General features: G+C 41.8%; 1 protein-coding gene across 1 annotated transcript in view; it reads right to left on the minus strand.

Annotated features, from left to right (window-relative positions):
- Window positions 1-4,975: 4,975 nt before the first annotated feature.
- Window positions 4,976-12,100, minus strand: part of LOC308698974 (exostosin-1) — a gene marked incomplete at its 5' end in the record, with an annotated part of 490,507 nt that continues 483,382 nt past the window's right edge. The window contains 2 exons of the mRNA XM_081379482.1: window positions 4,976-5,624; window positions 7,777-7,948. Of these exons, the coding sequence (XP_081235608.1) occupies window positions 5,439-5,624; window positions 7,777-7,948 (358 nt within the window). The 3' untranslated portion in view covers window positions 4,976-5,438. The remainder of the gene's footprint in view (window positions 5,625-7,776; window positions 7,949-12,100) is intronic.

Below are 12,100 nucleotides of genomic sequence, written 5' to 3' on the forward strand. Positions count from 1 at the left end.
GTCTGGAGTCCGAAGTCGCGGTCCCCTCCGCTCACGCCTTCGTCCAGAGGTGTCGTCGCACTTGAACTAGAGCCCGTGAGACTCTACTCCAGGTGGGAGCGCGCACCAAGGCCAAAGCCGATCGCCACCGGTCTAGGCCTCCCGTATACGTCGTCGGTTCCAAAGTGTGGCTTTCGACCAAGAACATTCCTCTCCGCTCCGTTTCTAATAAACTTGCTCCTAAATTTATCGGCCCATTCACTGTCACCAAGATCATTAGTCCGGTGGCAGTCCGCCTCAACCTCCCTCCAGTGTACAGGAGGATTCATCCCATGTTCCATGTATCCAAAGTCAAGCCCGTGTTTTATTCTTGCATTAATCCGCCAGCCCCGGTTCCCCCACCGCTGCGACTCGTAGAAAGAGAACCCACATATTCGGTTAATCGTATTCTGGACTCAAGGCAGAGGGGACGCGGAGTCCAGTACTGGGTGGACTGGGAGGGTTATGGTCCGGAAGAGAGAAGTTGGGTACCTGCTAGAGACATCCTGGATCACTCCCTTATCGATGATTACAATCGACAGGTAAAGGAGTCTGGGAACGCCAGGAGGCGTTCCTAGGAGGGGGGGGTACTGTCACGGTTCAAAGATTCATTGTTTCCTTCTTGTCTCGTGCATCTGTTGTTGTGTGTGTGTGTGTGGGCGTGACCGGATCATTACCACTGATCAGCAGCACAGCTGATTGTCAGTAGCAGCACCAGCTGAAGCTCATCAACTCATCCTTAAATACTCACTGGTTTCTCCTCTCCACTGTCAGATCGTTGTTGTATTCCCCGTGATGTGTTGTGTCCTCTGATCCTGTGTTGGCGTTCCTGTTCCGTGCTTTGGTGTCGTGAGTTGGTGTTCCTGTTTGATGTCTCCATTGTTCTTCATTCCTCGTCTGGATTCACCATCTTCATCAGCGCACTTCACCACTCACCACCTGCTTTCTGTGTTTGGCCATCGAGGTCCCTGCGCCACTCATCATCACCTGACTCAAGTCTTACGAATTTTACATTTTATAATAAAGAGCTGTTTGATTACACTCACGCTCGCTTCCTCGCCTTCTGTCGTGATACTGAGACAAAAATGCATTTACCCACCTATCTAAATGTATGAAAGAATGTGAATAAGCCCTATTTAAAAAAATGGTGGAGTGTTCCTTTAACCCTAAACCTAACCCAACCCGTAACTTGTCCCTAAAATCAGAGGGAAATGTTGAAAGGTGAATATTACTGATGTAGAAGCACCTAACCCTGGTTGTAAGCCTAAACTTAACATAATCTTGTCCCTAAAATCTGATTAGTTGATTGGAATGTTGTTTCGAGTATCAACAAAGATATTGATCCAGGAACATGTTGCACTTGGTGAAATCAGGTTCTGTGGCAAACCCAAACTCCATTAGGTGACAGAAATGGAGAAACCAGACTCAGTCGGGGGGCCAGTTCTCCTCTGTCCAAATGAACGAACATGGTGTGATTTATGAAGAGCATTGAATTTGCATTAAATGAAATCACAGAGATGTTTTACTGTTGGTGTTCATGTTGGTGCTCATCTTTCATCAAAGAAAGACATATTTGGGATGGCATGATGGTGAGTAAATGATTAGATCATTTTCATTTTTGGTTGAAGTATCCCTTTAAAAAAAAGTTGAACTTTGTTGGACCAGTTATGTTTGAGCTTTTGAAACATCTGCGGCATGTTCAACAGTGAGAGGAGCATCATTTCCGCAAGTCTCTGTGGTTGTGGAGTGAAGACATCATCCTGATGAGAGTCGACAGGAAGAGTTGAACGAGAAGAGAACACAGACTAACGAGAGAGAGAGAGCTGGAAAGGAGGTACTGTGAAAGGGCAGATCTCCTCCTATCACCATTCTTTTTTTTGTTCTGTCTGTTTGTCATAAAGATCAAAGAGTTTAAACTTCAGACAGATATCAAAGACTGTCAATACATACATGCACATCACTGCAGCTCTAATAAAGACATCACCTGTGAGACAAAAACTTCAATAGAGAGTGTATGAGTTACATCAGCCCTGCTAACATATGCTAATATGCTGATATACAGATGGTATGGGGTGACGTGGGAAGGTCAGATCCAGTATCATGTCCAAATGGATTTAGAAGACACGAGCTCGCACTACATGAAGTTTAGGCTTGTTGTAAGCCAGAACTTATTTTGACAGTGTAGCCAAAAATGAATGTAAATAAAATAAAACCATGCCCAAATACATGGATGCTGTTATGAAAATGTTTCCACAAAAACACAATAATTTCTGATTTTGGGATTCACAGTCAACTTCACACTTCCAGTCTACATTAGGAGTTGAAATTTGGTTAATACATTGATCTAGTTTCTGTCATATATTTGCGTAACATAAATCATGAAATTGACAGTGCTTGTCATAATGTGCTGGTGTGCCTACTGTCTAATATTGATACTAGCGGAAAAAAATAAGTACTTTTACTGTTTACAAGTTGCAAGTCCGCACAACTCATTATTGCACAATTATTGCAATGTACTTATTTCTGTTGGACTGGACTGTTGCTGCTACATCTTTACACATATCATTATGAACAATTCGATATTTCTTATGTAAGTACATAGTACTTAAAGACACCTAATCTAAAGTGTGACCAATGGACTTATGTAAGCATTGATTAAACAATTGAATAGTAAATTAAAAAGGAAGTGAATGATTTCGCTGTGAACACCATCTTCCGGCAAGATGCTGGAGTTCATTCGGTGAGACCTGAGAAAAAAACATGGATGTGTTTGAATGTAGAATAGAGTGTATCTGTTGTAATGCTTGCTAATACATTCAATGATGCTTGTCCAATGATCATTGCTTCACCAACAAATAGGTTAAATCTGCAATAAGCAGCTTCACAAGTCATCTTGTTTGTTCTAAACCTTCCAAAACAAGGAATGTTCTGGTTTCTGGCAGATATTTCACACAAAATAGAGTAAATATCTCAAAAAGTTAACTATCATAGTCCTAAAGACCAACAGTACTGACTATGCATAACAACAGAAACATTTCTCACAGCAGGTGGTTTGAGGATGGACAGTAATGAAAGCTTTAGCATTAAGTTCTGCCAGGAAGACTTAATTGTTACGTCACTCTACCTTTTCATCTATCCAATCACATTCCAACACTTGTGGTATAAAAGATCTTAGGTAGATAAAAGGTACTTACTCATGTTTGAGTTCGCAGATGCTGACGCTTCAATTCACCACCATCCTCCCCACCTCCTCCAAATTGAATCCTTCCCTCCATCCTCCTCACCACCACCACCAGGATGGTCCCTTCCATACCTCACGGGTGTCGGCTGCGCGCCTGCCTTGATCTTCAGGCAGGATATGCAGAGTCCGGACCCTCAGATTGCGAGCTACGGACGGGGCCTACGCCAAAGAACTTTATTGCTTGCTGGGTTGCTAATAAATGGATAATGTTGAAGGTGGTGGATTTGTTACAAAAGTAGTGTTTTGACAGCTAAAGGGATTGAATGCAGAGATGCAACATCTCTGAGACAGTTTCATCATGTGGATAACTGAGACGCTGTTTCTCTTAATTTTTATCTGCTTTTATGCAATTATGTTTAAAATGTTAAAGCTAAAAAGACTAGATTCCCTTTCAAGGGAACTTGAGCTGTGTAGAGACGCTGTGGGAACGCCTCTGCGTGATTCACTATCTCACGAGACCTTCACCTATGGCTGTCCAGGCCCACTCCACTAGGAGTATGGCTGCTTTGAAAGCTTTACTTTCAGAAGTTTCCCTGCAAGATATTTGTGATGCGGCAGGCTGGTCCTCTCCGCACAAGTTTGTGGAGTTCTGTAACCTGGATTTGGGCTCCATTCCGGGGTCTAGGGTGCTTTCATCTTAGTGTGCACAACGATTTCACATGGACAGGCACTTGCTAGTCTGGTGGTGTGGGAATAAGGTACCCACAGCATTTCAACGCAGTTAGAGTTTCCTTGAAAGGGAATGTCTCCTGTAACCCTGGTTCCCTGAAGAGGGAATGAGAGGCTACGTCGCCCTACCATACTCTCTGCATGCCTGTGATTGACTTGCTTCAGCCTATCAGAAGCTAGTGCTGTTTTTTTTTTCTGGGTATGCTTTATAGTTTCCTGATCGTGACATCACCCGTCTATGACGTTCTGTCACACCATTGGACTGATTTCACACGTGCTTCACGATGCATGTAGAGGCGTTCCCACAGCGTCTCGACTCAATGTCTCATTCCCGCCTCAGGGCACCAGGGTTAAAGTCATAACCCGAGATGTTTTCCTGACTCATCCCTACCAAGAGGCAGTAGAAGCGACACTGTGCAACCTGAGAAAAATACAGAAGTGTAAGAATACAGAGTACATAGAGCATTATTGCGCTGCATTATGGGATTGAATGAGTGCACTCAGACAAACTACAAGTGGGGGCTGTAACTCCTAAACCTATGACTCAAATGTGTTTTGAAGGAGGCATGGCTTTGGAGACACTCTGAAGGGAGGGTGGGATCTTATGATTTTAAAGCTAGCTTTCTATAGTATGAAAAGTAAGATACATTACAGACTGATGGGAGGGGTCATGCCCAGTGCATTATGGGTTCTGAAGTTTTCCTACCTTTTTGACAAAAGGGAAGAAAACAGCATATTTTCTTTGTTTTCTCTAGTCAGGCAGCACTGATTTTCTACTTGCCTTTCTACTGTATAGGCAGCCAAGTTTTATTGAAAGCCCATTTTGCCAGCGGTGAAGTACCCGTTTTAGGGGTTGATGCCTTATTTAACACCCATCCCCCATTAATCACACCCTTCTCACAAATTATTCAAAAACCATGTGTGAGCTTTCCAACCTTAACCTGTTTTTCTTCAAAACATCAGAATATTATTGATATTGGATGATCTGTTCTGAAGTAAAATTGTGGTATTAAAGGAAAAAGAAACACACTAAAATGATACAAAAGTGAATATTTAGGGTGCAAACCCACTTTGCATTCATAGATTTTATTTTTGTTACCTTCTTTTAAATAAAAAGATAATTTCTTAAAAAAAGAATTGAAATTAAAATACATATTGCAGGCATAGGCAACTCTTTCAGCTATTTTTCATCCATTCACACGCCTGTTTCAACGTGCCCTGTTTCAACGACCACAGCCCTCCCAAACAACAACACCGACAATGACAACAAATTAAAACGCGCAAAGACCAGTCTGATTCTGAGCAGCTGTTTGCCTCAAAACTTTCAGCCGCAGATAAAACCATTCAGTGTTGCATATTTTGTTATAATTTATTCTGTAGATGGAATATATTGTTTTTGTCTCTGGTCTGTAATGAGTCCAGGTGAATCGAACACTGCAGGTCTGTTTCCGGTTGAGTTCACTGGAGTGTGTGTGTGTGTGTGTGTGTGGGGGGGGGGGGGGGTAGCTCTTCACAACCTCTCGATGTCTCTGTATTTCTTGCGTAGGATGGAGACCTGGTCTTTGAAGAGCACGGGATCCAGACGCAACTGAGAGTGTAAGAGAGGCATGAAGCCAAACCAACTTGTGAAAGAGTTCATGCAGGACTGACGCTGTGCAAAGTGGTCTGGGTCGGCCCATCGAGACGCCTTAGAGCCCTGAGAGAGAGAGAGAGAGAGAGAGAGAGAGAGAGAGAGAGAGAGAGAGAGAGAGAGGGGTCTGTGTATGGTTCACCAGGCAGATTATGAATGAGGGCAGGAACATGTTATTGGAATTGGGCAGCACTTTAAAAGACACTGACAAACAGAGCGAACACGGAGTGTTCATTTCACGACTCAGAGGATAGACGACAGTTATGGCCTTACATTCATGAGAAACACTTTGGAAGGATGTCTAGCCCCTTGTTAAAGAAGCTTACAATCAACTAATACAGAACTACATGCTTTGAGAGGTACATACAAATATTTTGTATTGTTCATAACATGTTTCATCACAAAATCTTTAGACATCCTTGACATGTCTGACTTATATTTTACAATTCTGAGATTATAATCAGCAAATAGCCATTTAGCTTCTAGCGTTAGCTTCTAGTTTAAGTTCAAGCAAATATTCAGTAAAACAATAAACTTTCTAAAACTTTGAAACTGTATTTTCCCAAACTCCAAATTACTCCTAACGTATTTAAACTACATTGCATTGAAAAATGCCGTATTGAAAAACCTAGTTAACTAGCCCATGCTACAAGCTAATAACAAAAAGTAGCTAACCTACCTACAGTATTTAAGGGGGAAATAGCTAATTTTTAAAATCAGAGCAGTACAATTTCTGCCACATACAGTATCTCAATAAGGCTTGTGACTCTAAAAGCAAGATAATGATAGCACTTGAGATAAATCATAACAATATGCGACAAAAAACAGAGATGTAGTATTTTGTGGTAGGCCCTACTCCTTGTTAGAAAAGGTAGCTTGTTACAAAAAAAAAACCTGCATTGCTTTGAAAACAGTTAAACTAATGGCAAACTACTGAAAATGTTTTAAAGTTAAAAATAAGAGTTACTACTAAGGGTACGTTTACATGACAACAATGTACTAAAAATGGAAAATTCTGTCCTTTGTGTTTTTCGCGTGCAGATGCTGTGAAAACGATCTTAGCATTACTTCTCAATACTGTATCAATAATCTCATGTCAAGAATCTATTTTTTACATTTTTATACAATCAATTTGCAACAACAGAAGATTCAGAGCAACTCAGCCGAAACATACTGTTGCATTGGGATTTTTTTTTGCACAGATCCACCGATACCACTTTTCCCAGAAAAAACAGTAAACTTCTTGTTCATTGTAATAATGTAGGGAACCACTCCTTATACATAAATCACGTAACAGGTCAAGTTTTTACTTGCATATAAGATTTAGTTTTAACCCAAATGCGGCATGTGTGCTGAGCGATCAGCAATCAAGGGCATGCAACAGAAGTGCACACACTCTCTCTTTTTTTTACAGTCACTTAACATTAGTAATATGTGCCTCATTTTACCTTCTTTGCTATGGACATAATTCAACTGAACTACAAACTTTCCAGCGATGTCTGTGAAAAAGGGATGTGTGATCGACAAGCTTGCGCTCAATCCACTCAGTGTGGTTTTTATCAGCTAGCGCACAGCAGCTATAGGCGTAAACATTTAATTTGTTTAAGATTCTATTAATTTGATACATTTACTTATCTGTTTGCTGTGTTGTCAGTGTTTCTTTGTCACAACCACTGTACTGTACTGTACGTAATGAGTGGTATCGGTTTGTTGGTATCAGAGCATTTTAACAAGTACGAGTTCATGAGTGCAGTATCGGGCCCAATACCAACACTCGTATCGGTGCATCGCTACTTATTACATTATCATTATATTACATTTTCATTATATCGCCTATTGTTTACCTTGCTCTGAAAAGATATGTTGGCTAATCATTAATGCTAAAGAGTGCAGAGTTTTGAAAAAGACAGGTGATCTACAACTGGAAAGAAAGAAAGAATGAAGAAATGTTTTAAAAGAGAAGGAGAGCAGGGGGAAATGGGTAAGGTAGACAGACAGAGAGAAGGATAGTACAGCAACCTTGCTGTCAATCATTAATCTCACCTTACCATGAAGACATTCATCAAATGGACCAATACTGCTGAATCAGATCCACACACACTCACAGCCCTGGAGCGCTCCATCCATCACACACTACACAGACGTTTCTGATCTCAATAGGGAATCGCCCTGGACACACACTCATCTATTTACAATCCATACAAACACGGACTCATACCTGCTGCATCATGGTCTCCTTGTATTGTTTTTTCTGTGTGACTTTGATTGGCGGGAGTTTGGATACTGCAGAGATGAGGAAATTCATGAGGATATCCTCACAGTTGGCCAACTGGTCCACCATTGACAGCAGAGACATCGGCAGGTAGTATGTGTACAGGTGATGGTAATACCTGTCCAAAATAAATAAATTATATATTAATAAAGATATTATTTAGCTGTGTGAAAAATGCCCTTAATTTGACATCACACTGTAAATATTTATGTTCTGTTTGTGGACTCTTATGTTGTGTTTCCTTTGGTTCCCTTATTTCCTCCCTGTGTTTAGTTCCTGTTTGCTTGGTTTCTGATTACATCCTTTGTTACTATGGTTACTCATTGGTTAACTGATTATGTTTACCTATCTTATTTGGTTCCTCATTTAGCCGGTGAATTTAAGCCCTCAGTTTTGTTCCACCTTTTGTCCTGTATTGTCTATGCTTGTGTGTAGCTGTGGCAGTTTCTCCAGGGGGGTATTCCAAAAAGCAAGGTTATCTTACCAACAAACATACCCTGGCCTGAACACTTGGTTGATTAACCCAAACCTTCCTTACTCGAGGTATGGAGTACGGAAGTAAGTTCGGCCAACCCAGAGCAGGTTATTAGACATATCTGCTTTCTGGAATACCCCCCTGCTCCTATGGGTTTGTTTGTTTGTTTGTTTGTTTGTTTGTTTGTTTGAGTGAGTGATGTTGCTGCATCAAAATCCATCTTCTCTTATTTCGCCTGCCTAGCCATGGCAGGCACAGATATTACACACTTCACCATTGAGTTTCTCCAGTAATTTCATGTCTACTCTACAGTAGAGGTTTTCAAACTGGGGTCCAGGGACGGCAAAACAAAGTCAAAGAAAAATTGTATAACAATTTTAATAATATGTTACATCTGACCAAATTACTACTGTTATAGTTCTCCCAAAAATGTAAATGTTATCAATTTCTCAAGTCCATTGCAAATAGATTTGCTACCCTGCTGCTGCTGTAGGTTATTGCTGCTGCAGCAGAGCAAGTACAGAGATTTGCATGTCAATAGATACACGACACACTGCTGTTGCTGCTGCACAATATAGCGTATATGAATTACCTAAGCAGATCTATACAGGTGGAGATGGGGATGGTGGAGGGTTTCTTAAAGCGCGCTGCAACTGCTACAGCAAATGCTGACCAAGTATTTGAAGGTTGAGCAGCGAGTTCATTGGCTACTGATACAGCAGGAACCAATCAGCTGTGCCCCCGAGATAATGATGTGATTGCAAGCAGTAGTTTCATGACAGAACTTTGTATTTTTATTATTTTTCTTCAGGTTCATGCATCTAACATCACTTTTGTATTGTTTTAAACATTTTTGTAATGCTGTCAATATTTATAATATTTTTCACAACATAAATGGATCCTTGTACATGAAAATACATTGCTTCCTTTACCCTTTGATTGGCAGCTGCCCAGAATACACTAGCAACCACATAATACATTAACAAACCATTCTAGTATAATGGCAGTGTGTTTTGAATGAGCAAGAACCCTTACATTAACTTGAAAATATACAAATCTTGTTTTATAGTGTTATTCACTTAAAGGAATAGTTTACCCAAAAATTAAAATTCTCTCATCGTTTACTCACCCTCATGTCATTCCAAATGCACTCTATGCACTTCTTTCTTCTGCTGAACACACACACGCACGCACGCACGCACGCACGCACGCACACACACACACACACACACACACACACACACACACACACACACACACACACACACACACACACACACACACACACACACACTATTTTGAAGAATGTTGATAACCAAACAGTTTGGATTCCCCATTGACTTCCATTGTATTTTTTGTCCATACAGTGGAAGTCAATGGAAACTGAAACTGTTTAGTTACCAACATTCTTCAAAATATCTTCTTTTGTGTTCCACAGAAGAAATACTATTCCTTTAACAAGCTTATAATTATTTATCATCTTTTCTTTTATGAGAAAAAACTGAGACAAATGAAATGAGTGCTTCATTAAGAGAAACCTTTGAGCAATAAAACGTTTTTCTTGGTGGGACTGAGATAGTCACTCATGATATCCTTCACAGACAGAGACAGGAGGAGCCCACCCTGCTGTGAGAACCTCAAAAAGACAGATGTTTTAATTTCTGTGAGTGACACCTCTCTCTCTCTCTCTCTCTCTGTCCTTATTAAACCGAATCTCCTTTCCTGCCTGCAGATGTCTTGTCTGTCATTCTCTTTCCTTCCTTCTCTTTTGCTCTCTCTCTTTGAGGGAAAGCCATCAAAACGTTTCTCTCAGCCCTGCAGATGGCTTATCTCTCTTCACACGTTTATTTATGTCTTTTTCTCCTGTGCACTTTAAGCTCGGGTCATTTTGCAGGTGGTTTGTCAGCTCGCTGACCAGTAGCAAAGCAGTTAATCTGTGTGTCGGGTGTGTGATGTGTCAGTCTGAAGGTCTGTGTGTGTGTGTGGCTCTGTTGTGAGTGATGAGTTCGGAGACCTTCGGCTAAAACAAACTGTGAACTCCATCTCACCTGTGCCATTTATCGTTAAAATATGGCCAGAGAAGCTGTCAGACTGAACATTTATTACCTGCTTTAATATCAGCCTGTCTCTGAGCGATCTCTATTGCAGCAGGTCTCACAATACAACAGTGTTTATATGTGATTGGTAAGGTGCATTGAGTGTTTTAGAGTGTTTCTAGGCTGTTGCTAAAGTGCTCTGTGTGTTTTAGAGTGTTGCTATGCTGTTGCAAATATTTACTATAGTGTTTCTATACTATTGCTAAGGTGCTCTGAGTGTTTTTAGACTGCTGCTATGGTGTTGTGAATGGTCTCCAGAGTGTCTCTGTGTGGTTGCTAAGGTGCTCTGGATGTTTTTAGAGTGTTGCATTTCTGTTGCTAAGGTGTTGTAAGTGGTTACTACAGTGTTTGTGGTTGAATAAATACAATTTATTTAAAGTAACTAGTTGAAAAGTAACTAGTTGTTCTTTATCAGCTTAATAATATATTTATTAAAAGTAATTTAACATGAAGGTAATTTATATAGTATAGTCGAGTCCTCAGTGTCCTAGTATATTCTCAACCTTTTTAACTCAGTTTTTGGGAGCCTGGTTTCAGCCTCCCAATCTGTCCTGCTGGCTTGCGTGAACCATCAGGCTCGGCTATGCGATTCAGTTCGTATGGTCTCCTCCCCGCTTCCGGGGAGTCCGCTATACCATGTTGGCTGGCAATGTCGACTCGGTCGCCATGTACGCGCAGCTTACGAGCAAGCGCGCAGTCACTGCTAAATTGCCTGAGTCAATTCGAGGGCAAGCGTGCGGTTCCACTGAAGTTATTTCAGAGGCTCCTGGGGCATATGGCATCCACAGAGGAAGCCACGCCACTCGGACTGCTTCATATGAGACCGCTTCAGCACTGGCTTCGCGATTGTGTCCTGAGATGGGCATGGCAACAGGGCACGCTCCGAATACCAGTTACTCTGGCCTGCCGTCAGACCTTCACCCCCGTTGAACCTCTCCTTTCTACCGGCCGGAGTGCCCTTAGAACGAGTTTCCAGGCATGTTGTTGTCTCAACAGATGCCTCTGCCACGGGCTGGGGTGCCATGTGCAATGGAAATGCTGCCGTGGGCTCCTGGACAGGACCCCAGCACCTTTTGCATGTCAATTGCCTTGAGTTGCTGGCAGTATGTTTGGCTCTGCACTGTTTCCGAACATTGCTCAAGGACCAACACGTACTAGTCCTTTCAGACAGCACGGCGACAGTAGCGTACATCAACCGACAAGGTGGTCTGCGCTCCCGCCATATGTCGCAACTCGCCTGCCATCTCCTCTTATGGAGTCAGAAGCATCTGAGGTCGCTTCGAGCCATTTATATTCTGGGAGAGCTGAATCGTGCAGCCGATGAGCTCTCGCGATTTTGGCCACATCCCGGGAAATGGAGACTGCATCCCCCTTACGTAGACAGAACGCAGTGTTTCAGGACCTCAGACGAGCTCTTTGTCTGTTTTGGTGGGAAGCTGAAGGGAAAGGCTCTCTTCAAGCAAAGGTTGTCTCACTGGATAGTGGACGCCATTGTCTTGGCTTACCAGATGCAGGGTCGTCCATGCCCCCTAGTAGTAGGGAGGTTAAGCCCAAAAAATAGGCCTTTGACTTCAAGTCATGATGCAAAGGTCGTCTTTGGTATGGAAGTACCTTAGGGTCATACAAATAAATTTATCCTAAGACACAAGTGAGATCACACTTTGTATCAGAAATAAACAGGTTTTTTCAAAAATGGCCG

The sequence above is a fragment of the Scardinius erythrophthalmus genome (assembly GCF_964197995.2).
Source record: "Scardinius erythrophthalmus genome assembly, chromosome: 11".
In the NCBI taxonomy this organism is placed as follows: domain Eukaryota; kingdom Metazoa; phylum Chordata; class Actinopteri; order Cypriniformes; family Leuciscidae; genus Scardinius; species Scardinius erythrophthalmus.